At 39.6% G+C, this 27,258-nt stretch overlaps 1 protein-coding gene and 1 long non-coding RNA gene across 2 annotated transcripts; one reads left to right on the top strand and one right to left on the bottom strand.

The window, feature by feature from the left end:
- Positions 1 to 1,668: 1,668 nt before the first annotated feature.
- LOC101176485 lies at positions 1,669 to 8,233 on the bottom strand. Its single transcript, XR_179515.3, has 3 exons — positions 8,111 to 8,233; positions 7,915 to 7,980; positions 1,669 to 2,046 (listed from the first exon to the last, which is right to left on the bottom strand). It is a non-coding gene; the product is annotated as an uncharacterized LOC101176485 (long non-coding RNA).
- A 778-nt stretch (positions 8,234 to 9,011) lies between these two features.
- CA2 (carbonic anhydrase 2) lies at positions 9,012 to 26,927 on the top strand. The gene is made up of 7 exons (XM_003269520.4): positions 9,012 to 9,270; positions 10,416 to 10,613; positions 18,834 to 18,952; positions 19,455 to 19,547; positions 20,909 to 20,971; positions 22,536 to 22,691; positions 26,103 to 26,927. The coding sequence occupies exons 1-7, from the start codon at positions 9,237 to 9,239 to the stop codon at positions 26,220 to 26,222; spliced, it is 783 nt and encodes a 260-aa protein (XP_003269568.1). The 5' UTR covers positions 9,012 to 9,236; the 3' UTR covers positions 26,223 to 26,927.
- The last annotated feature ends 331 nt before the right edge of the window (positions 26,928 to 27,258 follow it).

Here is a 27,258-nt window from a genome sequence, read left to right as displayed (position 1 = left end):
TTTAATGACACCTTATCTGAGAAGGTCTAATTCATTCCTTTCAATTTGTTTTCTCTAACAAAGGGCCTGTTGTCAAGATTGTGAGGTGTACTAAGTCTCTTATTCTTGGGAGCTTAATTGATATGAAACATTGATTAGGCCCCAAGAGGAGTGGAGAGTTGCAGAGGAATTATGAAATAACCACAAGGTATAAAGAAGAAAGTTTATAGCTTCAGGGTAATGCTTTCAGCTGGGCAAAAGTATTCACTATTTGGTAAATAATTTTAAAAATATACACAGATGACTAAAGAAAGGCTTTTTTTTTTTTTTTTTTTTTTTTTTTGAGACACAGTATCACTCTGCTGTCACCCAGGCTGGAGTGCAATCAATGGTGGGGTTTTGGCTGGGATTACAGACACGTTCCACCATGCCTGGCTAATTTTTGTATTTTTAGTAGAGATGGGATTTCAGCAGGTTGGCCAGGCTAGTCTCAAACTTCTGACCTCAAGTTATCTGCCCACCTTGGCCTCCCAGAGTGCTGGGATTACAGGTGTGAGCCACCATGCCCGGCCATAAGAAAGGTTCTTTTTGAAAAGGTTTCATGCTTTTCAAAAGTGTTTATGTGTCAAACACGGAAGAGATAAAAGCAGGTTAAGGAACTACCTAGAAGCATCAAGGAGAAGAAAAAAATTGAAAGATAAAGGCGACTTCCAAACATTGCTCAAGAGAAATGATACTAGACATGGCTATGAATACTAAGGAAAGGGCTTATCGGGCACAAGCACAGTGCCAACACACTGGGCATGAAATACATGTCAAACAGTGATATCAGTGCCATAGGAAAGGAGGAACAGATAGCAGGACTGAGGGTACAGGCGACCTGCAAAACACGGCTCTGGGTCACCTGGGTCTTTGCGTCACCATTGGACTCCAGACTCTTTTTGAATGATGTAAGGCCCTTGGGACACAGTTCTTCCACATGTTCCCACAACATTGCATTTTTAAAAAATAAAGTATATATTCACAGTATTTTATTATTTTATATATTATAAAATATAAACAAAGTAGAAAATTTTAGAGGCTAAAAAATTAACTATAAATAGAATTTCTCATATTTTCTTCCTGTCATGGAGCAGTCATCATGTGCACCCCTGAAGTGTGTGCAGGGTCATGTGGGGGGCAGCTGATGCAGAGTTGAATGCTAACAAAACAGGCTACAGTGTCTCCTGCCAACTGGGCCACTTTGTTCTGTCCTGTGGTTTCTCACCAGCCATGCTGGCTTACTGTCTTATTCACTGACTCCCGGAGTGGGGATTAACTGAGAGTGGAAGTAGAAGGAGATAATTCTATAACAAATCTTTTAAAAAAGAGCCATTAAGACTGCTGTGAATTGTTGCATGGTTGAAGGAATGGAGGGATGGATGGATGAACAGACAGATGGTGCAATGAAACTCCTAAAATACTGAATGCCAGTCTAGGTTCATGAGCTACTGGGAGCTGTGGCCTCATCCTAGGAAGGTCAGAGACTGGCATGTCAATGAGTTCTTGGAGGAATAGCACACATTTTTGACTCATCAGTTTTGATCTTGGGTTGGGTGGCTTTTTGAATTTGGTTGTAACTCTTTCGGCTTGGTCAAAGACAGCAAAAGATAAAAAAAAAAAGAAAGAAAAAAGCAATCACAATACATTGGTCAAGGGAAATATATTGTACTATTCCTTCTGTTCATTAAAATATTTAAATGACATTTATTCATTCAAGTGTGTATTATTTTCTAGCCATTGTACTCAGATGGAAGAGAGAGAGGAAGAGAGATAGAGACACTAATAGAAGCACAGAGCTAAGGGTGTGGAATAATCTTTAGAAGTTTGTGTGAAATGGTAAAAACACATACAATCTAACGAGAAGCAAAGAAGTGCAAAGAAAATGCCACGGGGGTTCACAGCCAGTGGCAGTTTTCTTAGGTTATATACTATTTCTGATTTCCCCAAATCTTAACTTTGAGTAGTTCAAAACTTTTTAAGACATCTTTTCATGCATATAGATTTTCTTTCTTCTTTAGAATCAACCTGGATAAACACAAATGAGAAAACTACAGTTATAAAATGTAATTATCTTTGTTTCCTATAGCCTATCCACATATGTTATAGGATTATAAAGTGCTGATTTTCCACTTGTATACTCTTAAGACTGTTGTCAGTTAGTGACACCGGTGAATGAGGACTCCTGCCCTTGAACAGGAGGAAAAAACGTATTTGTAATGCCTACAATTCCCCTTGCATGGAAAATGTTAAATTGTTCTTATAACTGAAGGGAAGTCAGAAATTCCCCTATACAAAATGGTGATTTATAAGCAAAAGAGAAGTTTAATCATGTGGTGAAGCTAATATTAACTTAACCAAACCACTATGATTTAGGTGCAAAGCCATCATTGGAAATGTGTTGAAGCAAAGTGAATAGACAATAATCTTAAGGTGTGGAGGCTGGAGTTTGTTCTTTTCTACTCAACCCAATAAACAAAAGATGAGTGAGGGAGTATTATGGGCAAAGCCCTGTCCTAGGGCTCACATGTTGCTGGATACATATGCAACTCTAACACAGACCTTTTACAAAAGCATTACATTATGTATGCTCTTAAGGTAGGGTTCCAAAATCTTGGTACTGTTAACGTTTTGGACAGAAAAATTCACTGTTGTCAGTGGGTGATTCTCTGCATTGTAGGATGTTTAGCAACATCCCCGGCCTCTATCCACTATCCACTAGAGGCCAATGGAACACAGTCCCTCTCTCCCCCAGCTGTGAAAACCAAAAATGTGTCCAGACCTTGTCAACATCCCCTAGGGGAGCAAAGCTGCCTCCAGTGGAGAACCTATGTTCTAAGAAGAGGTGGACTTTTATTTTTATTAGATTGATTATAGTATCACATGTGGCAGCTGTTCTGGAATATAAAATACTTAAAATGTATACTTCGCATATTTTTAGTGTAATTGTCCCACTTAATATTTTTTCCATTTCTGGTTGAAAGTGAAACTAGGTAATGAGCTTGGAATTTATCCACTACTCTTCAAAACTAAATAGATTCTATTACTTATAGAAGAGTTAAGTGTTACTAGTTATTATGAAAAAACAAAGACACTTCAGAAACTAAATTTTTAAAAGTCTGAAAAGCTGTTTACTAAGGGAAGTTGAATTCAACTGTTTATTATATGTAAAGTTACTGTTATCCCCTGCTACCCTAAATAGTTAAAAGGAGTTTAGCAGGAAGCCCTAAAAATGGCCAGCATTTTGATAGAACATTCTATTTTATAGAGGAGTACCGCTCACATAATCTTAATGCATTGCTATTACATCACCACGAGGCAGTTGCCTTTATAAGCTCCTCGAAGGTATTTCGCTGGCCCTCGAGGAGACCACATAGCAGATGGCTAACAGTTCAAACTGTTTGGTTTCATAGCTGGTCCCATCACTTCCTAGCTGAGTTACCTGGGGTAATCTGACTTACCTCTACGCCTCAATGACACCAGCTGTAGAGTAGGACTATGTGAAGCATTCAGAACTGTGTTGGTGCGTAATCAGTTTTCAATAAGTGTTAGCTATTTTTATAGATCAGGAACTCAAATAATGTTAATTAAATACATGTGAATTTTCATCCAAGTTAGAGAACTAGGAAAGTCAACCTGTTATTTGACAATGGAAAATATTATATGTAATGACAATCATACCATTTTTTCAACAAAGAAAATATGCCAGGGTTGTATCTAGCATCTTCCAGACATTCATTCTCATCACGTTGTGGGGCTAGAATTCCCTTCGCCCGTTTCTGCCCAGTCCCCATTTACAAATAAAGCACGTGAAGTTCAGAGGGATTGCTTAGTTTGCTCAAGGTGGTGCAGCAAGTAAGTGTTTGAGTCAGAGTATGAACTCGGGTCTGTCTTATTACAAAGTCGATTCCCGTTTCACAATTCTATGGTTCTTGACTACAATAACAATAATCCTAATGGAGCAGCTAACAACATACCGGGAATCACGTTCATTCACGTGACCAATTCACTCAAACTAGTCCATTTACCACGATCAGCAGCCCTGGGTACTCTTACTACATCTCACCTTTGGAAACTGAGCTTTGAGGAGGTGAAATAAGTTTATAAGATCATGTAGTGAAGAAGCCCTAGAAGCTGAATCCAAACTATAAAACCTGGGCTCTTGGCCACGTGTGATGCTGCCTCCCATCTTACCAAAGAAGGATACTGAGAGACTCAGAGTCCAAGAGGGAAGCCAGAGACAGGATTAAATGGTTTTATAGTCAGAAGAAGAAGTTTGGATCTTTCTGTAAAGGAAGTTGTCAGATGAATAAAAGCAAGGAGCTAGGCAACAGCGTGTTGTATCTGGGGACTTCTACAAGTCTCCTCATCTATAAAATAAATAGTTGGACCAGGTAACCTCCAAACGTCTTTTAATTCTACAATGAGATATTTGTTGTGGTTTGTATTATACCTTCCCAGCGCATAATACACCTGTGCGTAAGCCACTCCCTAGTGGCTTCCCTGTGCAACTAGTATAAAATCCCTTCTTGCTATCATTGTCTGCAAGGCTCTGCAGGCTGTAGCCCCTGACTGTCTCTGACTCCACTACTTGTCTTTTCTTCCTCAGTCACCATGCTTCAGTCACAAGCTTTTCTGTTCTAGAAACTTCCTTTCTCAGGGCCTTTATACTTGCTGTCTCCTCTGCCTGAAACGCCCTCCCCCAGATCTTTTTTCAGTGATTCCTCAAATGTACTTCCTTCAATAGGTTTTCTATAACCACCGCATCTAAAGTAGGATTTCCTCGCTCATTATTCTTTACCTCATTCCTGTTTTACTTTCCTCATACTAATTTTCAGTATTGGAAATTTACTTTTGTTGTTTATTTTGAGTCATTGATTGTATAGTACCCCCATCCATCCCCATATAAACTCTGCGAGGGCAGGAGTCATGTTGATCTGGTTTATGGCTATAGCCTCTGTTCTGATGCCGGACGCATAATAGCATTCAGAATGATTTGTTGAGTGAATGGCTGATGGGACAAGTTATCTCGTTTAGCTCACCTAGCACATAGAAAATATTAAGCACAAAATACGAGCTGAGAAACATGTAACCGTAGTAATGATAACTGACATTGATCAAGCTCTAATTATTGGCACTAGGTTAAATCCTTCACACACACTGTATCATCTTAGTCCTCACCACAACTCTGTGAGGTAGGTATTATTATTATCCTAGTTTTATAGACGAGGAAACTGAATCTTAACACAATCAAGCAATTTGCCCAAAGTCACAAAGCTAGTAAATTAACCCAGATTCAAAACCAACCTAATTTCAGCACAATATTATTTGCTAACTATAATCTGTAACAAAATTATTTACTAACTTCTGCAAAGTGAAACTGCCATTGTCTCCATTTGGATTTTTCAAAGTTTATAATTTCAAGGAGTACTATGTGAGTAATTACTATATGTATCTTGGGACTCAGGCTACGTAAAGGGTGCTAGCTGCCTAAGATACAGAGATAAATAATGTGATACAGTGCTCAACTTCAGGGGGCACAGTTTAAGAAGAAAAACATAAGCATGGTAGAATGGACATCTCCATGACCCACACTCGCTCAAAAAAAAAAAAAAAAAAAAAAAAAACACCTCCTGCTGTGGAGACTCATTCCTTTTAAATGTTTCCCATGAACATGGCCCAGGTGTTTAATTTTGCATTCCTTAAATTATATTCTAACTGTTTAGCACTGTCTAGGAGGGACTGAATAGCCATCATTTACTGAGTGCCCACACATGACAGGTGATTTACCTATGCTCACTGACTGAATTCTTACAACAATGAGGTGAGTGTCATTATTCCTGCTTTACAAATGAGCAGTCAACAGCTTATTGGGGCATTGGATTATAACCCAATGGTTACAATAGAGTGTCTGATTACAATGCAGAATTGCCAATATTAGGATAGAAGGATGTGTATGCAAAGACCTATGGGGGCCCAAAGAAACAAGTGGCTCTTGGCCTCCATAGACATTTATTTATTTTTATTTTGTTTGAGACAGTGTCTTACTCTGTTTCTCAGTCTGGAGTGCAGTCACATGATCATGGCTCACTGCAGCCTCGACCTCCTGGGTTCCGATCTGCCCACCTTAGCCTTGTAAACAGCTGGGACTACAGGGGCACACCACCATGCCTGGCTAACTTCTTATTTTTTGTAGAGATGGGGTTTTGCCATGTTGCCCAGGCTGGTCTTGAGCTCCTGACCTCAAGAGATCCGCCCACCTTGGCCTCCCAAAGTGCTGGGATTACAGACGTGAGCCACTGAGTCCAGCCCCAGATATTTACTTAAACACTATAATGGTAACAAATATGAGAATATCTGGCTTTTTATTAGCTTTGTAATTAAATATTTAATAAATAATGTATATCTCACTTCGTAAAATATTTTAACAATATCTTTACATTTTTTGAGAAAAAGCAAATACTTTTACATTTTTACTACGAATATGTTAGAAGCTTTTTATTACAATAATTGGAACACAGATTTTAAGTTTTTTTATGTTACATTTTCCTGATATACTGCATGAATTTTTTTTTTCTGGGGCAAAGAAAAGTACTTTTCTTCAGCTACTGTCAGTTCCTTTACTTAGGATTATGCTGAAATGAACCCATCCTTCCCTCTAATGGAAACATAGGTACATAATAAGATAAGCACTTTTTTTATTTGAACAAATCCAGTATTAGAGTAGTCTTTTGCAGCCAGTGAATCATGACAGCCTGCTAAGAAGAATGCCTTCAGTAAAATAAAGTTAGATTGAGACTGACAGACATGAATGCATAAAGTTAACTTCATTAAAAAAAATTGACCAGGAAAATAAAGCAATGCTAAGCCAACCGCTGTAATACCAAAAACGCTACTAAAAAATTTAGATTGCTTCTGAGTAACCAAAGGTGAACCACTCTCCACCCTGTGGTGAACATGTGACACTCTCCCCAACAGCAGCTCTGTAGGGAGGGCCTGCTCCCACTGAGAATTAATTCACTTTCCAGAAGTGAGAGATAAGGGAAAATTCCCATAACAATAATCCATTTGGTGAACTGCAGTTTGGTGGTGTTTGAAGTTTTACACATATTTAAGAATCAAACATGCTCTTACTTCATCCCTGTTAGGAAAGCCACAATCCAGTTTCACGGAAAATGAAAGACAAGGATTCCTGCTGATCAAATTGCCTGGCTCCCTCCACAGAATCCCGGGAAGCCACTCTACATTCATAAACTTTGTACTCAATTCTTGGCACCTATCAATGCCGTATCCCCAGGGCCAAGTGAAGAGTCTCATAGCAACTAAGTTAATATTTGAAAATTATGTAAAGAAACAAAATTACATCAATGGGCCCCAACAGATACAATGCACCTACAGAGACACAAATAAAAGGTTCTTCTTTGCTACAAACTCCATTTTGCAATGGTCCTAAAAATTTAAAAAGTTTATTGCTGCTTTCTTGCCTAAGAATTCCCTGTGACATCAACCCAAAACCCACATAAGCAGAAGTACACAATTTTCTAGAATCTTAGAACAAGAACAAGTAAGTCTAAACATGAATCATATTTGTTTGGGTGAAATTGACTGAAATAAATAGTAAAGAGTGATCTTGTGATATATATTGCAAAAATGTACACCAATAACTTATCCTTTTATTTATCTGTATATTTTCAAATGTAAGTAATGTGATGTCAAGGCCGACACAATCACATTAAACTGTGTCCTGCGTCCCCAACTGTAACTCTAATACTATTGCCCTCAGAGATTGCAGAGACCACAGAACCGAACTCCTTCCCACAAACCCCCGGATTTTTCTGTGGCAAAGTCCCTTGTAGGAAATGAATTCTGTCTATATCTCAAAACAGCCTCACTTACCCAGTAGGCCCTGTAAGCACAGTGCCTCAGGTCCACAATACTTTTAGATTCCGAGAAAAATGTTTCCTTTTAAAATAAGAACAAAAAAGAAAAAAATTAGGTTTTGGTTAAGGAAAATGTTTAAATATATAATATTAAGATATTTATCTTTATGTCAGTGTGGGTATAAATGAGTGTTTATGAAAAAGGTACCCACCAAGGTGAAATGCCGTAGGACACACAAATGTCATAATGCTGGCTGGCCTCAAAATGTCCTTCCTATTAAACTATTTTGAATGATTCCTAGGTATGCCAGATGCCAAGTTTTCTTGGCCAGCCAGGGAACTTCTCATGTCTTTGGAAGAAATTATCTTTCTCTTACTAGATTCTTCTGAGAAAAGTGATTTGTTAAAAGTTTTGGTTATTTCGAATCAATATGTACTCAACTAGGACGTCTCCTCACCCACGTTAATTTTTTAAAGAGGAGGAAAGTAGAAGATGAGCACTTCATGTAAGGCTCTGCCAGCCTACGAGGAAATGCAATCCTCCAGGCTCGCCCGAGCGTGGGCTGCGGGCAGGGGACTGTGGCGCCGCTGTCTCGTTTTATTCCACGGCCGTGCAGCAGAGGGCGCGTGGCTCTCAGCACTCAGCGCTGCGCGCTCCCCTGCGCCTCTAGGATCGTATCCCTATTTGCCCCAAGGTCATAGCTCCTAACCCAGCTTGCCAGCCCCAGGCCGGGGACACCAGAGACAGAGCCCTTCGCGCTGGAGACCCCGGCGCGGGTGGGGCGGGAGGGCTCCGGGGCCAGGAGACAGATCACAATGGGGACAGGGGATGAAAGGCGCCGGGGGTCCGGGTCCCGAGCAGTCCCCGCCGCCGCCAGACTCCGCGGCCGGGAGGGGGATGGGGTGCGCGTAGACGCTCCGCGGCCCCGGTTGGACCCAGGAGCCCAGGAGCCACCGCAGCCACCGCACGCCCAGAGCTCCGAGCTTCGCTGTCAGCCCAGGACACCGGGGCCCTGCCGCGGGCCGAGGGGAGCCGGGCGGCGGAAGAGGAGCCCCGGAGCCCCGCCGGGGGCCAGCCGAGAGGGCGTTTTCCCCGCCCCCGGAGCCTCGCCCGCCCCGGCCCGCCCTGAGCGCAGAGAGATCACCTCCGCCCGTCACCTCCTCCCCTTGTCGCTTAGGTCCACCCAAGCCCCCTCCCCCGGGCCGCCCCCGAGCACGAAGTTGGCGGGAGCCTATAAAAGCTGGTGCCAGCGCGACCCGCGGACACAGTGCAGGCGCCCGAGCCGCCGCCGCTAGATCGGTGCCGATTCCTGCCCTGCCCCGACCGCCAGCGCGACCATGTCCCATCACTGGGGGTACGGCAAACACAACGGTGAGTGCCTGCGGCGGCCGGCGCGGGGGCGCCCCGATCCCTGATCCCCGATCCCCGAGCCCGGATGCCGGCCCGGGGCCCGCAGCGCCCGCACATGCTGTTTACTGCGGCCGCGGGGAGCGCTGGAGGCTCAGGTGCGCCCCGGGCGCTCGCTCTGCTCGCGGCTCCCCGGCCCCGGGGATGTCCCCCTTGCCCCAGCTGCGAGGCCACTGTCGAGGAATCCCAGCGTCCGCCCGAGGCGCGCAGGGCCCGAGGGAGGGGAGGCGCAGCCATGGCCGCGGGACCCGAGGACAGTCTCTCCCGGGTCCCGACCTGGGGATCATTTTAACCGGACCTAGGAGGAGGCGGGAAAGGGTTGTAACGGAAAATTCTAGTTGTTGATCGCGGAGAAATTAAAAGACTCCCCTACCCCCTCCCCCACCTTCCACCCCCACACCCTTCCAGCTTTAGCACCACCTGTGGCTAAGGCGCTCAGCACGAACTGTCCCGGGGCATTTTCCAGTGCTGGTTTGAATCCATGGCTCTGATTTCCGAGTTTTCCCTTCATCTCTCGACTTCTAATGTTAGGGGGTCGGACACCAGGAATCGAGTTTTATCTTGGCCTCAGATCTGGTTCTTCCGAACCAGCGGAGCAGAGAAGCCTGAGTCTGGCCCACTTATCGAATCTTTGGAGGGTATGGGGCTTCCGAGGTCGTGGGGACCCTGACGGTTAAAGGAGGGGTGGGCCCGGGCCCGGGCAGTGAGGAAAGGATCCGGACCTCCTTGAATGTCTTAAGTGAGCTTGCATATCCCAAAATCGCAACCACAAGCCCTGACATTAGTGTCTGCTCGATTTCAGTTGCTGAATTTCAGTAAAACGACCTTAAAATAGCTAATATTTATATAGCACTCAGTGATCTAAGAGCTTTACATATATCGATTCTAATTCTTACAGCGACATCTATGAGGTAGATTTCTAATGATCCCATATTACAAATGTGGAAACTGAGGCACAGATTACCTGTTTTCCCAAAATTTTCCCCATCGTTAAGTGGTGCTTCTAAAATTAAAACTGAGCAGATTGGCTCCGCAATGATTGCTCTTCTCTAGGGGTCTGGGTGGACCTTTCCCCACAATGGGGGATTCACACGTCTTCTTTCCCCCAGGACCTGAGCACTGGCATAAGGACTTCCCCATTGCCAAGGGAGAGCGCCAGTCCCCTGTTGACATCGACACTCATACAGCCAAGTATGACCCTTCCCTGAAGCCCCTGTCTGTTTCCTATGATCAAGCAACTTCCCTGAGGATCCTCAACAATGGTCATTCTTTCAACGTGGAGTTTGATGACTCTCAGGACAAAGCAGGTCAGTGTTTAGAAAATAACGTGTGTCTTTTAGCCAGTAGCTGTTTTCCAAGCTTAATGGAAGGAGCCAGGAACAGTGGCAGGAACCCTCTTAATAGTACAGTTTGTCTCAGGACTCAAGAATGCCACCCTGATCATTTTCATTAGGTCTCAGATTCTGAGAAGCAGGCTAATTAGTTTGAAGTGTCCCAGGGCCGTTTCTCCCCTGTAAAATCCCTGGCTTCTATGTAGGCCATTGAATAACTGTGATATGCCTGTGAAAAATCACAAAAGGCGCAAAGTCCTCTCGCAATAAAGATCAGTCACGATGAGATTTGCACTAATTGAACTTTTAAGATTGTAAAATATTTTGTCTTGCAGAGCTGATGCGTATCCATTAAAAATTATATCTTAGTGAGCCTTATCTTCAAGTTAGCAGCGAGAAGAGTAACAAAAACGTGCCAATTTAAAATATTGAAATTCTGGGAAAATGTTTTACTTATGAGTATTTCTTAGTATTGGGCTAGTGTGATAAAGATGGCAGCATGTTTTGATATCTACTCAGAAATTCATTTCACAAACGAAGATATTTTAGAGTTGGTGGACAACCTGGCCCATTACTGACAAAACCAATTACCGTATTTATTTGTAGTAGAGCTGTTTACAGGATGCTCACTGTAAAAAAAAAAAAAGAAAGAAAGAAAGAAAAAATGCTGCTTTTTAAAAATCTTTCTCTCTTTTGAAACAAGAGAACAATTCCATTCAGACATAGTAGCTGCCTTCTTTGCTAAGCAGTTAATTTAATTGCCAGTGCCCTATTTTCCTGAGTGCTTTCTCTGAAGGTCATTGAACGAAATGGTGCTGCAAACACATTTTGTTTGGTGGTGGTGTGGGAGTGAGGGGAGTGGTGGAACAAAATGGGAAAGTTTTGGAGTAGTGACCTACGGTACTAATATATTATATAACTGTAATTATAACCATTTAGTCAGGTTGACTATTCTTTGTCAGCAGCTATCCTATATAGTCAGCTTGGTTTTGAAAAAAGAATTCTTCCCTCCTTTCAACTTAAAAAAAATTTGCAAACACCTGGCTTTCTGAAATGGTGATTCTGGAAGATAATTTGATGGGGGATAATGTGGAGATCATCTGAGAAATGTTTTCAACCTACCTGTGCCTGCCTGTGTGCACCCCTCCCCAGTACACACATACATACATACATACACACACGCACACACTTACAATCATAGTCACAGATTCTGGCATAGTATGATGATTTATCAGAATCAAGTAAAGGTTATACATTGAAGACAGTTCAGTGATTCTGCTACATTGCTTTCCCAAGCATTCCTCTCACTCCAAAGGAACAGTGCTCATATAATTAAATTAAACAATTTTTTTCTTGTAAAGAATACTGTATATTTATAACATGACAAAGCCAAAGGTCTCAAGGTATTACACATACGGAAAGAATACTGTAACATTTCATGTCTAGTCGTTTACAAACCAAAAGAAGTGAGCTACTTTAGTCTGTATCTGTACTTTTTTAAAGAGCCACAATGATGTCATTGTTCTCAATGGATGTAATGTCTGCCAAATTATGTATCTTGTTGGATGCTACATAGAAATTGGATAGTTTAAGTCTTTTTTGGAACACTGAAGAAACAAATCTCCAACAAATGAAAGCAGATGAGGTTCCTTATAGTCCTTAAAAAATGGATAGTGAAATAAATTATTCCAGTAATATGTATTACTGGAAAGTGGATTTGAACCTATGGTCTGGTGGCTATCAGCATAGACTGAGGTCAGAGAGACCTGGATTTGAGTTCTAGCGCTGCCAACAACTAGCTCAGAGACTTTGGGAGTAATACTGTCTAGGTTTTAGTGGTTTTTAACTGTAAAGTTGGAGTAACAATAGTGTCTGCCACAGTGGAAGGATGAAATGGGACAGTATATGTAAAGCCCCTAGCCCAGTGCCTGGCGCACAGAAGTTCCTCCATAAATGGCCTCTGTTGTTGTCACAACTTGAACCCTTCGACCACCTCTGTTAGACCATTGCTGTAGATGTTGCACCTGAGATAAGATTTCTGAATAAACTTTTCTTTAACAGCTTTAAGATTAGTTCCCATCATTTGATGGTATTTCAAAATTTTATTTTTATATTTTCTGAAGCATACTGTTTATCATACTGAATATGTACTTATTTTATGTATGAAGTTATTATATAGTTATATATTTTACCATGAATCTGTTCAACTTTGACAGATTTCTCCATAAGCAGTAACTAATTAGATCTAGCTACATTTTTCCCAGCTATTTCTTTTGGAGAGCAATGCCTACATTTTTAAAGAAGTTGGCCATGTTTAGATTGTGAAACAGATGAAAACCACAGGGTTTAGGTAGGAGCTCCCACCCATGCCTTTAGAGACACGTGTATTATCCACCTAGTTCTACAAAAAAGTCATTACTAACACCACTTAAATGCATGGGAAGCTAAGCATCATGAAAGCAGGGCGGAGGCCTGGTCCCTCTCCTGTTCCCCGGAGCCCCCGCTAGAAATATCTAAAGCAGAAAGACATAGAAATAGTAGACCCTGACTGCCATTTTGTTAAGTGCAGAAAGGAAGTATTCCAAGGAACTATGGAAATGTGAAGGAGGCTTAGCAGTTTAACTGATAAGACAGGAAAGACTTCCCAGGGTAAATAAGGCTTATGTGAAGGCTTGAAGGATTTTGATGTCTTGGACGAGAGTCCAGGCAAAGGGAGATAGGAAATACCAGGGGACTTAAGAGAGCACAGCATGTGCTCCAGAAAGGCAAGAAGGTATACTAAAAGCAAGGTCAGGAAGGACTTGCCCTCCTTTGCATATGAAAGATTCCTTTGTAATTTTGCCTCTCTTTTCCACATTTTCAGTTACTTTGTTTAAACAAGGATGCAGAATATATTAAAATGTCAATATTAAGGGAAAAGACATCTACAGAATAAATTTTTAAAAATCATACCATTTGGGGGCCAGGCACGGTGGCTCACGCCTGTAGTCCCAGCACTTTGGAAGACTGAGGTGGGTGGATCACTTGAGGTCAGGAGTTCAAGACCAGCCTGGCCAACAGGGTGAAACCCCATCTGTACTAAAAATACAAAAAATGAGCTAGGTGTTGTGGCATGTGCCTGTAATCCCAGCTACTCAGGAGACTGAGGCAGGAGAATCGCTAGATCCCGGGAGGCGGAGGTTGCAGTGAGCCGGGACCGCACCACTGCACTCCAGCCTGGTGACAGAACGAGACTCCATCTCAAAACAAACAAACAAACAAACAAAAAACCACACACACGCACACACACACACACACACACAGAGAAAAAGTGGAAAAACTCCCTTTAGACTTTTCTTTTTTTTTTTAATAAAACAATCCTAGGCTCTCAAAGCCAAAACAAAGAGTAGAGATACTCTTGTTAAACTCACCTTAATAAACATGAAGAAACAGAAGCCGAAGAGTTTAAATAACTTGCTAAGTTGTCTCCTTGCTGGTTTGCTGGAGGGACTAAATAGCAATCACTTAAAAATAGAATTTGAATAAAAATATTTGAAGGATAACCATATTTGACATTTAGTTTGTACATACCATGTTTTTTAAAAACTGGCATTTTTTTTCTGTACACTTAAGTCAAAAAGTTATTTATTTTAGTCACTTAATTTTAAAAAATCGACAGTTTAACATCTCTTTTTATATTAGGAGTTATTTTTGTGGTGGTAACATTTTTAGATTTCCTATACCTCTTATTTCCTGCATTTAAATACAGTTCATTTACCTGTCTTCTTTGCCTCAATGAGATTTCAGCCTTCTAGAACTTCTCATAGATTGAGGTTTTCCAATATGCTTTAAATGTTCTCTTATATCCAAACTTAAGTACTTGGGTATCAGGAACTGAGTGGGTTGACTTTATTGCTGATTTAAGCTTGAGAGAATTTTTTAAACTGTGGAGTTAATAGGATTTAACTAGAAGCTTGGGTTAGAGCTCTCATCAATCTTCTAAATTCCTTTGAAAATAAGCCACCTTAAATTCACCTTAAGTTAATGAAAAATTGCTAATCCCTTTAGGTTTTTAAAAAACTTATTAAAAAATAACTCACCCTGCTTGAGATGTTTTATTAATGGCCTTATCTGGGAGAAAAGAATAGTAGTCAAACTATTAACTCCTGCTAACTTATTAACTTTTATTAATGAGTTTAATACTCTCCTGCTTTATTGCAAAGTTAGGGACAAATATTGAAAGCCAATGCCAGAATTATTTGGCCAACTCTTATCCAAGTCTTACATCATTTCTGTTTTTTTAGAAATCGGAATTTTTAAAATCTGTTTGTTATTTCAAGAAAAGAGTAAAGGAAGCTGGATGAGTTTACCTGTGCTCTTTGTAAGTGACCCCATTGTCTGTATGACATAATGGATCTTCATACATGGATCCTGCTTGACTTTTAGGGACTTGTTTTTGAAGCTCCAAAAGTTTTCTTCCACAGCAGTCCTAAGTTAAAAGAAAGCATAACAACAAATGAAAGGGCTTGTCATGCACACAGTAATGGTGTCAGTCGAACCTTAAATATCTAGAAAATGGACCAACGTATTCTAAACACTGTAGTTACTATATTCACATCAAAACAGCTTCTTATTTTACTCCTATATAATTGCCACATAATTTAAACCACAACTTCTGTTGAATTGCAACTGTGTTTACTCTAGCGAAAGTGACAGCTAAACATCTTATTGCTTTAAAACAAATGGAATACGTGTATTTTTTCCCCCAGATTTGTCTATATTGGCACGTAGCCCTAGGATTATTGGCTGCTGCCAATGGGCAAAACAGTAATGCATGATTTAAAATTTTTCAGGTTATTTATAGAAAAGATGGTCCTGAAAATGACATGTTTTCTGTAGAATTAATCATTTGCTTCATTAGTAGGAAATTATTTAAATTTTATTTTTAAACTAAAGATTACTGGGACTAGTTTATTTATATTTTGGACTTAGGAGAAACTGTTGACATTCATTAGGGTCTTTAGTCTGTTACTCCAGTGCATCTTAATTTAGTTTAAGTGATTAGGGAGAAAAAATTTAAAAATATCAAATATTCGGCTTTTAATTTGTATAAGTAATGTGATTCATTTCAATATTACTGGATCTCTTATTTTTCTCAAAAAGTAATTTATATAATTTCCTCAAATAATATGTATAGGAAGAAAGATTATTCTACAACATTATACTTAGTGCTTGTTTTTGTGTTATATACAGAGTACGTATAATTGATGACAATCATGAAAATTAAAATTGGCTGGAGCTCTTGGTGTTGAGATTTGAATTTAAATTAAATTTGGGGGGGGGATTCTTGAAAAAAACGTTAGAGTAGAAAACTGTATTTATGTCTCCATCCCTCACAGAACACATTTCTGGGGCACAATAAATCATTGACTCTTTAAAGCACCACTGCCATGGCTGGATTTTACAGAGAAAAAATATGCAGTTAGCAATTTCTGCTATTTTTAAAAATTATTTTTACATTGGAAAATAGATTTCATTTTAAACTGCAACAGTTTAGAAAATGGCATGTAGTCATTTAAATAAATAAGTAGATCCAGAATATAGCATAAAGGCCCTAACTTAAACCAAGATATTATCTTTTATGTTTCTCCAATAAAAAGTTTGAGTTTATGGCAATTTATTACAACAATGTTTTTGAAGGACTTCTTTGACTAAACTCCATACTAAGAGTTTGTCAGAATTGCTGCCTTCTGCAGCAAGTAAACTTTAAGGATTTAATAACTTTTTCTAGTTACAGTGGGTTTCTAATCTTCATAGCAACAAGTTTTATTTTAACAGGGGCTAAAACAGGTATCTGGTGATAATAGATTAGCACTGAATGTGTTTAATCATTGAGCCCAGAGCACTTTATCTTTTTTTTTTTTAGTGTTAGCTGTTAGCAAGCATTGTTTAGTAAAGGTTTGCACACACTCTTGCCTAATTCTAAATGTTCTGAGAAACAAATTAAGATGAAATTTTAAGATCTGTAAGAGAAAGAATAAGAAATAGCAATAAACTTTATTCTCCTTTAAATGTAAGATCCTGCTATGATTCTTCATTAGGAGGAAAGAAGATACATTTAGAAAATTGGTTATCTCAGATGCTTAGTATGGTTTTAGTTAGTTAGTTTTACCACTTGGTAGAATTAATGATGTGACAAATGACATTTGCTTCTTATTATCAGCCAGTTGGTTGCTAGCTTTAAAGAGTTATTATAAAGGATTTTTTCAGTATTAATTTATTTCATGAACATATATTTAATTTTTATATATTACTGTGAAAAAAGGGAATTCTTTCATTCTTTTAAAAAAAGTCTAGAATTAGAGGCTAATATTTCCTTATAGAATTATCAGGAAACAAACTGTTGTAATAAGTTGTTTTTGTGTTCCAAGAGATGTGACTTTGTCAGAATATATCCAAATTCATATTTCTTAGCAGATCTTTAACATAACACCATTTATAATTCTTTCTGTTTTCATTCTTCCTTTTTTCTCCTGGCCTATTGTAAAGCAGATCTGGCAGCCAGAGGTTGTATCAGGAACCATAGAGAGACCCCACTGCTTAAATATCTTCAAAGCAGTCTTACACTTTGAATAGATGAATGGATATTGCTACCATGTAAGCATATTTTGGTGAAGCTCATGAACAAATCTTGTTGTACAGAAGTTATCCCTTTGTTCTGCAATGCCAAAGTAAATTTGGGCTCATTATTTTATGGAATTATAAAGTAAAGCTAATAAAATACACTTATAGCAACAGATGTTTAATTCCCAGTACTAGAAAAATAAAATTTAAATTGTAGAACTAAACTACTTTTAAAAGCTTTTGAATTTATTGGTTAAATCCCATTAATACATATAAAGTTAGGTACAAAGTTTCTTGGTGGATGGGAGAAAGAGTGATTTCACACTATTTTAATCCTCTGTCAAGACCCAACTTACTAATTATGTACAGATAGTTTGTAGCCCAAGGATGTGATTTTTAGTACTGATTTTGCTCACATTAATGCCAGAATAGTAGAATCGTGGAATAGTTATCAAGTTAGAATTTTAAGTTCTTGGAGATAATAGAGCACATTACACTGCATATAGAAGATGATCCATAAATTATCAGTGAAATAGTAAATGATTTAGTGTATCCACTTTACAGATGAGTAAATTAAGGTCAAAGAGGTTTAATAAAAATTTTTGGCCGGGCATGGTGGCTCATGCCTGTAATCCCGGCACTTTAGGAGGCCAAGGTGGACGGATTACTCAAGCTCAGGAGTTTCAGACCAGCCTGGGAAACAAGGCAATACTCTGCCTCTACTAAAAATACAAAAATTAACTGGACATGGTGGTGCACGCCTGTAATCCCAGCTACTCAGGAGGCTGAGGCACGAGAATCGCTTGAACTCTGCTTGAGGCGGAGGTTGCAGTGAGCCGAGATCGCACCACTGCACTCCAGTCTGGGCCACAGAGCAAAGCTCTGTTTCAAAATAATAATAATAATAAATAAATAAATAAATAAATAAATAATAAAAAAATTAAGGGAACAAAGCTAGCCAGCGGCAGTGACAGTCCAAATTCTAAAGAATTTGGGAAGCCTATATAAGGATAATTGGATTTTGCAATGTTAAGATCAATGGAATACTGATTTCACAAATTCGGGTGTGTAAGAACTGGTATCAGAGGTTAGCAAAGCAGGCTGTATGGCAGCAATTGGGCCTTGGTAGAAGAGAGGGTCTCACATTTGCAAGTGTGTGTAGCAGACCAATTTATTGGCCAGTAGCTGCATGGGCACTTCCTAAATATTTCACAGATTATTAGTTTCACTTAAAATTTTTTCTCTCTGGACCTGAATCTATGACTCTAAAACAAACCCAGAAAAAGGAATCAGTATGCTCAGAAAGAAAGATGTGAAAAGCATCCATTCTCCAGACAATGCATGGGAGGAATAAAAACAGGTGAAGTGATTTTGTTCAGCACCATAGACTAAACTGGACTCTGGATTGAATTTTCAGAGTAGAATGTGATTAAAGGCAAACATTTAGTACTGTAAAACAGAACTAAGATTGTGATATTTAGACATGTGTTTTTTGTGTGTGTATGTATGTGTATATGTGTGTATACATATGTATATATGTGTATGCAGATACATACATATATGTTACATATATATATATGTTTTTAATTTTAGTGCTCAAGGGAGGACCCCTGGATGGCACTTACAGATTGATTCAGTTTCACTTTCACTGGGGTTCACTTGATGGACAAGGTTCAGAGCATACTGTGGATAAAAAGAAATATGCTGCAGAGGTAAGATATACTTTTTTTTTTCTTTCCAGGGAAAAATGTTTATAAGTTGATATTTAGCATTAATTTCAAAAGCTTAATTTGTAAATTCAACTCACACCCGGTGAACCACTTCTTTTACAAAAGACCTTCACATTTGCTTTTTATAACCTTTAATTGTGACATCATACTGAATGCTGCAAAACTTTCTCTACTGGCCACCATTTGCAAAAAGTAAACAGACTAAAATTGGAGGATTCTGTTTTAACATAAATTTGGAAATAAAATGTGTGCCTTCTGTCAAAACTGTTCATTTCTTTGTCTTAGAGTTATTGATGAAAACACTTGCTATTATACCAAGTACTGTGGATAATTAGAATTAAAATGAAAGGAAAGTTTTGATTTAAAATCATCCATATTTTCAATTTCCTAAGTAACCTTTACTGTGAGAAAAAGACCATTGAATAAAATCTGTCGGCTTTGATTATGTAAATCACTCACTGTGGCTTTGTCTCTTCGGCCTTAGCTTCACTTGGTTCACTGGAACACCAAATATGGGGATTTTGGGAAAGCTGTGCAGCAACCTGATGGACTGGCCGTTCTAGGTATTTTTTTGAAGGTTAGTTGATGGCCCAATTCTTTTTTTTTCCTATTATTAATAAAGAATGACCAGACAGAACATTTGTAACATACAGGACATTCTACAAAAGAGCTTAGGAAATGCCTTTGTCCCTGAAATGTTTTCAAGTTTATCTCCTCCTTTCGTATCTGCTAGTTGCAGTGGAGATGGAGGGCAGAAAGACAATAGGAGAGGTATTTATTCGGTACCGTTTGGATGTAAATGTGAAGAACATAAAGAGATCAACTTGGGTGACTGCTAGGTGTTTGTTTGTTTTCTTTTCATTTAACCTGAGGCTAGACAGTACTAGATCATGATAAAAGTAAGATCAGGTTCTGAAGAGGGGAAGGACGGTGAATTTCAGGCAACAGGGGGACAGAACCGGTTGAGCTGCCCTCTAAACAGTGGTAAAGGGGACTGGAGAGAGGTCTGGGCTGGAGATTTATGAGCTCTGATTCATATGTTGAGGTGGAAGCTACAGTTGTCTTTGAAATCATCCAAGAACAGCACGAAGAGGGAGATGAGAAAGCTGCCCACGGAGCAATCCTGAGAAACTGCAAAATGTAAGGCCTTTACAAAGGGAGAGATGCAAATTAAACGACTTAAAAGGGGCCAGGCATCGTGGCTTATGCCTGTAATCCCAGCACCTTGGGGCACCAAGGCAGGAGGATAGTTTGAGGCCAGGAGCTCAAGACCACCCTGGGCAACATAGCGCAATTCCACATCTACAAAAATTTTTAAAAATTAGCTGGTCATAAACAAACAAACAAACAAACACAAAAACACAAAATTAGCTGGGCATGGTGGTGTATACCTGTAGTCCCAGCTACTTGGGAGGCCAGGGCAGGAAAATCACTTGAGCCTAGGGGTTTGAGGTTGCAGTGAGCTATGATCATGCCAGTGCACTACAGGCAGGGTGACAGAGCGAGACCCTGACTCTAAAAAAAAAAAAAAAAAAGAAGGGCAAGAGTCAAGAGAGATTTGGATGCTGGAAGGCATAGGGAAAGCCAAAGAAGAAAATAATTTTTAAAAAGAAGGGAAGACCATAGTGTAAAGTCCTACAAGGAAATCAAGGCAAGCCCTTGAGGAGTATCCTTTGGCAGTTAGAGGTCACTGGGGACAATTGAGCTGGTGGTTTCAGGACTGCTATCTGAGTGGAAGTCCAGGCAGGTTGAAAATTCAGTGAAAGTAGGCAAGTCTGGTGTCAGTGTCATCAAGCCAGTACTGATTGGTGTCATGTATGAAGTGGAGAATTTGGGCTCACTATTAGGACATTTTCTAATAGAGCTACCCAAATAAAAATAAAAACTGGTACAGTACCAACTGGGTGATAGTATCTTGCCCTTTATGTTTTTCTTTAGGTTGGCAGCACTAAACCGGGCCTTCAGAAAGTTGTTGATGTGCTGGATTCCATTAAAACAAAGGTAAATTTGAATTTTCTGCCACCTCCTTAGGGTACCGATTTTCAATACTCCATTGGTTTTAGAAATTTCTTTTGATCAAATTGCACAGTCTCAATGACATGTGGTGTTTGGATGAGCAGTTAATAAAGGTAGACTATTACTTAAATTTTAATTAATGTTTCAACAAAGTTGATCCTAATGCTAGCATAATTCTAAGACTTATATTTATTTAATCTTGCTCCCCCATCATTTGAACATCCATATGTAAGAGTCAGAGAATCTTATGACTGCCAGGAGGTTCAAAGATCCCCTAGTCAAATTATTCACTCATTCATATAGCAGATATTTGTTGAGTATGTACTGTGTGCTTTGCAAACTAGTAGATACAATGGTGAACAAGATAAACAAGGCTTGTTTCATGGAGATTTCTATTCTATGATCTCTTTGCATTCATCCATCCTGCATTTAAATCCTCTCTACAGCATAGTTGTGTTGAGGTCGTTGAGCATCTGTTTAAACACTACAGTCACTTCCGGTGATGGGGAACTTATCACCAGGGGCAGCCCTGGCTTTACAAAGCTGACCTTCACATTGAAGCAGCATCTATCCTCTGAAATGCTCACTCACTGGCTTGAGCCCCTTGAATTCATAGAATAAACCTGATCTCTCTTCCAAATAACCCTACTCTCTCTCTACTTTGTTTTTTTCACCTACCACAAGCTAATTATCTTTAGTTCCCTTTAACCATTCTCATATGACATAGTTTTCTCTCTTTGCCACCACCTTGTCACTCTTCCAGTAAATCATTCCTGTTTGCTTGAAAAGTGTAGTGTCCAAAACAGAATGTAGTTATTTGATTCTGACCTAGAGTAAGAAAATCACCTCCTTGCCGGGCGCGGTGGCTCAAGCCTGTAATCCCAGCACTTTGAGAGGCCGAGGCGGGCGGATCACGAGGTCAGGAGATCGAGACCATCCTGGCTAACACAGTGAAACCCCGTCTCTCCTAAAAATACAAAAAATTAGCCGGGTGTGCTGGCGGGCGCCTGTAGTCCCAGCTACTCGGGAGGCTGAGGTAGGAGAATGGTGTGAACCCAGGAGGCGGAGCTTGCAGTGAGCCGAGATCGTGCCACTGCACTTCAGCCTGGGGCACAGAGCAAGACTCCGTCTCAAAAAAAAAAAAAAAAAAAAAAAAAAGAAAATCACCTCCTCATCAGGATACCCTATTTCTGTTATTGCAACCTGAAGTCACCTCATTTTAGTGGCAGCAGTCTCACCTTAAATACTGGGTGTGATCAGTTAATGACTTAATGGAGAATGTAAGGGATCATTTTAGATAAAAGGCCAAGATGAAAAATGGACATGTGAAAATAGTTTTTTTTTTTGCTAAGACTTGCCACATATTTTCAAGTTGAATGTCTTCTGTTAATTTCTTTTTATTTTGTTTGCCAGTGAATATAGGACCTCTTTTATAAAAAGTGTTTTTGACCATCAGAGAGGAGTATACCTATTTGTGTCTCCTACTCTCCTACCTTCCTCCTACTCTGTCAATGTGATAGTTTGAACCTGCATATTTGCCTTGTTCTAGGGCAAGAGTGCTGACTTCACTAACTTTGATCCTCATGGCCTCCTTCCTGAATCCTTGGATTACTGGACCTACCCAGGCTCACTGACCACCCCTCCTCTTCTGGAATGCGTGACCTGGATTGTGCTCAAGGAACCCATCAGTGTCAGCAGCGAGCAGGTTGGTTTTCTAATGACGGGTCTGTTTACAGGTGGAGCATTTAGGCAAGGCAGAAGACCTTGGCCTCCAGATTGAGAGAGACCTGAGATTTAATCCTTCTCCTGCTACTTCTTGCTGTAGAAATAGTGCCTTTGATGGTGCTTAGCAAATAAACAGCATTCAGTAAATCTTTGTTGTTATTAACTATAAACTTAGACAGTTTGTTTAGTCTGTAAAACTGAATAGTCATTGTAAAGATTCGATGAGAAAGATGTCTGTCACCTAATAAATGCCTTTTTTTTTTTTTTTTTTGCCAGTTACGAGGAAACTAAGGCTTAGAAAAGTGAGAGTTCATGTTCAAGGTTAAGTAGGTATCAGTGAATACCCAGCCTACTACTCACTCGCATAAGGGCTTTCTGCCATTTTATTTATATCAGAATGCATTTCTGAATCCTGACAGGTGAGAGTCATCCCTTGGAGAACACGTATCTATTAAAACTCACTCCAGGTTGCTTTAGCGGCTTAGAGCAGGTATTCTTACATTTCCAATACAATGTAGTGTGTGATGTTCAAGTGATTAGTGAAGCTTCTAAGTCACTGATGAGTAGCCACAAAAGTGGATACAAATGATTTTTTCCTAGACTTATCTCTCAGCGCCCAGTTGAAATGTAGAAAGTGAACATTCCTTAGGATTCACAAGAGGATGGATTCTGAATAATTTAAGGATAGCTTTAGAAGCCAACAGTCTTGAAAATGGTAACTATGTGAGTAGTGGTAGTGTGATTTAAACCTACAAAAATGCTGTATAATAGAGGTTTAGCGTTGCAATGTGCAATAGAGATCATGTCCAACTTTCTCATTTCACTGGCTTGAATCACATTGATCAACAGTCTGAGATGCAGGAAAATTGAAGGGTTTTCCACTCAGCTACCTTGGGACAGAATCAGGTCTGGGAGCAAGGATTCTATTCCTGTGTCCTCCCTTAGAATATGAACTTATGAATGCTGAAGATACTTCATATCTTTCTTTAAAGGAAATATGTATCTGACTGGAAAATTACTTGTAGCATATCAAAGTGGGCCTAAAAAATAGCATGCTTGTCTTGTATGTCACTTGAAGATTGACCTTGTAGTAATAACATATTTGAGTAAGCTTCTTGAAGTGTAGCATAAGGAAAGATTATAATGCCCTTCTTTCTGTAGATGCAGTGTTTACGCTATAATTTAAAACATGGAATTTTTTTTCTTCTTTCGCTGAGAGCAATCCAACTTTAAAGCGACAGTCTGACATTTACAGCCATTATAATAAATGGATTTATGGTGTATACACACCCACAGGCAGAAATACACATATAGATAAGGGCAGTTGAACCTACTGCATTAATCCCTGTACCCTGAGTTTGCTCTTTAAAGTTGAAAGTGGTATTAAACTAATAATGTTAATTGCATATATTGGCAAAATACCAATAGGGCTATTTTTCTTGTCCTATAACATGGAGACTGGAGGGGAGGGTCATGCTCAGCTCAGGAAGCTAGGGCTGCAGGTCCTCCTCTATCTGATTCCCTTGACTTGGCCTTGCCAATTGGTGACTTCATCCTCAAGGTGGTTGTAATAGCATTTTGAGCATCCCATCTAGAGGAGGAACAACTTCTTGAGGAGGAAATGAGTACCTCTTCCATTGGCTTCCTAAGAGCAGAGAAGCTTTTCCCTGATGGCCCCTAGCAAACCTTTCACTTCTCACTGGCTAGAATTGTGTTTCTTGCTCAGTCCCTAGCCTGGGAATGTGATCATCACAGTTAGTTAAGACCTGCAGGCTTACCCCACTGAGGCTTACAGGGAGAGGGCAGATGTCTGTTAATAAGGAAGTACGGGGGCGGGGAGTGGGGGCGTGGATTTTAGGTAAGCAGTATAAATGGGTCTGCTAATTCTGCTACCTTTATTTTCTATACCCAGGCTCTGTCTCTGTGATGCTAAAACAATGAGTCAAGTTGACTAATGTGACAGTGTAATTTAATTGATGCAGTGAGGAGCAGAAATTGGTTATACTGGTTTGATCAAAAGTTTGACCTGATTACACTTTATGAACAGACTCTCTTTCAGATTGCTGGAATTCTGTCGTAATGAATCAACCCTATATATCCTTAGAATGCTCTCTTGCATTCAGTAACCATAGCTGTGCATGTTATAATGTATGTGCATGGAAGGTGGCTTTACAGGAGTGATTGAGGGACTATTACTGGACAAAAGAGATCAGGTTAAAGGCTGTTGATTCATGGGCTGCTATATTACTGTCGAAACCACCCTTTTTCATTTGGATCAAGTCTTGATTAGAGGGAGGAAAGTAGCACTTTTTGAGAACCTTGAAGAAGTGGGAGACTGTTTAACGGCTGCCTGTATCTCAATGGTAGCCAGTAAACTGAAACAAGTTTATAAGGGAATAAAAATCAACCAGTGACAAGGGGTTCTAATGTTAAGTGCAGATATTGGCAAAATACCAGTAGGGCTATGTAGGGTGATGAGCACTCACAATTGTTCACTAAAATGCTGTTTCTAAAACAGGAAAGTAGAATGGTTGAGTGCAAATCCATAGCACGAGATAAATTGAGCTTGTTAAGGCAAATCAGCCTGGGCAAATTCATTTCCGTGTTTTTGTGTATTTGGAGATGCCAGCTTGTCACTCAGCCCATAGAGCTTACAGGTGCTGATCACTTGGTCTAATTGTATAGATGTGGTAGTTTGTCTTCCCTGGGGCAGAAAACAAAGCTTTAATTTGGAACTAAAATTGTTATTATTTTGCATCTAAAGGTATGAGTTTATAGACTTTTGATGATAGATTTTAAAATTAGAAGGTCACTGAAAATTTCCTTTAAAAATGACCCCAATGAATTTGTGTATTTTGTATAAATTGGTTTGTTATATGAAAGCATACATACATAATCTGTATGTGATTATGTATTTATTAGGAATCAAATTGAATTTTGGCCATTGATGCACAGCACTGAATGTTGGGGAATGTAATTTTTATTTGTTTTTGTTTCTGTTTTTTGAGGCAGAACGTCACTCTGTCACCTAGGCTGGAGTGCAGTGGCGCAATCTCAGCTCATTGCAATCTCTGCCTCCAGGGTTTAAATGATTCTCGTGCCTTAGCCTCCTGAGTAGCTGAGATTACAGGTGCTCCACCACGCCTGCCTAATTTTTTTGTATTTTTTTTTTTTTTTTTTTTTTTGTAGAGACAGGGTTTCGCCATGTTGGCCAGGCTGGTCTCGAATTGCTGACCTCAAGTGATCCACCTGCCTCAGCCTTACAAAGTGCTGGGATTACAGGCACGAACCACTGCGCCTGGCCGGGGAATGTATTTAAAGACATAACACAAGCATATAACTGAATACTATTGTGAAACATTAATTATCTATGTTTTATTGTGTCTTTTAGATGTTGAAATTCCGTAAACTTAACTTCAATGGGGAGGGTGAACCCGAAGAACTGATGGTGGACAACTGGCGCCCGGCTCAGCCACTGAAGAACAGGCAAATCAAAGCTTCTTTCAAATAAGATGGTTCCATAGCCTGTATCCAAATAATGAATCTTTGGGTGTTTCCCTTTAGCTAAGCACAGATCTATCTTGATGATTTGGACCCTGGTTGCTTTGTGTCTGGTTTTCTAGACCCTTCATCTCTTACTTGATAGGCTTACTAATAAAATGTGAAGACTAGACCAATGGTCATGCTTGACACAACTGCTGTGACTGGTTGGTGCTTTGTTTATGATAGTAGTTTTTCTGTAACACAGAATATAGGATAAGAAATAAGAATAAAGTATCTTGACTTTGTTCACAGCGTGTAGGGTGATGAGCACTCACAATTGTTCACTAAAATGCTGCTTTTAAAACATAGGAAAGTAGAATGGTTGAGTGCAAGTACATAGCACATGATAAATTGAGCTAGTTAAGGCAAATCAGGTAAAGCAGTCATGATTCTATGTAATGTAAACCAGAAAAAAATAAATGTTCATGATTTCAAGATGTTATATTAAAGAAAAACTTTAAAAATTATTATATATTTATAGCGAAGTTATCTTAAATATGCATTCTGTTGTAATTTAGTGACTTTTGAATTACAGAGATGTAAATGAAGTATTATCTGTAAAAGTTATTATAATTAGAGTTGTGATACAGAGTATATTTCCATTCAGACAATATATCATAACTTAATAAATATTGTATTTTAGATATATTCTCTAATAAAATTCAGAATTCTATTCTGGGTTATTTTTTTTTTATTATACTTTAAGTTTTAGGGTACATGTGCACAACATGCAGGTTTGTTACATATGTATACATGTGCCATGTTGGTGTACTGCACCCATTAACTCATCATTTAGCATTAGGTATATCTCCTAATGCTATACCTCCCCCCTACCCCCACCCCACGACAGGCCCCAGTGTGTGATGTTCCCCTTCCTGTGTCCATGTGCTCTCATTGTTCAATTCCCACCTATGAGTGAGAACATGCGGTGTTTGGTTCTTTGTCCTTGCGATAGTTTGCTGAGAATGATGTTTTCCAGTTTCATCCATGTCCCTACAAAGGAC

The sequence above is a fragment of the Nomascus leucogenys genome, chromosome 16 (genome assembly GCF_006542625.1).
Source record: "Nomascus leucogenys isolate Asia chromosome 16, Asia_NLE_v1, whole genome shotgun sequence".
NCBI lineage: Eukaryota > Metazoa > Chordata > Mammalia > Primates > Hylobatidae > Nomascus > Nomascus leucogenys.
Note: the sequence above shows the minus strand (reverse complement) of the source record. Positions and strands in the feature narration are given on the sequence as shown.

What these genes read in the sequence shown, in the direction of transcription:
- CA2 (XM_003269520.4), top strand. Translation starts at nt 9,237, where the DNA reads ATGTCCCATCACTGGGGGTACGGCAAACACAACG. An exon ending in GGGGTACGGCAAACACAACG is followed by an intron (nt 9,271 to 10,415) that starts GTGAGTGCCTGC and finishes TCTTTCCCCCAG; the next exon opens with GACCTGAGCACTGGCATAAG. An exon ending in TGGATTCCATTAAAACAAAG is followed by an intron (nt 20,972 to 22,535) that starts GTAAATTTGAAT and finishes GCCTTGTTCTAG; the next exon opens with GGCAAGAGTGCTGACTTCAC.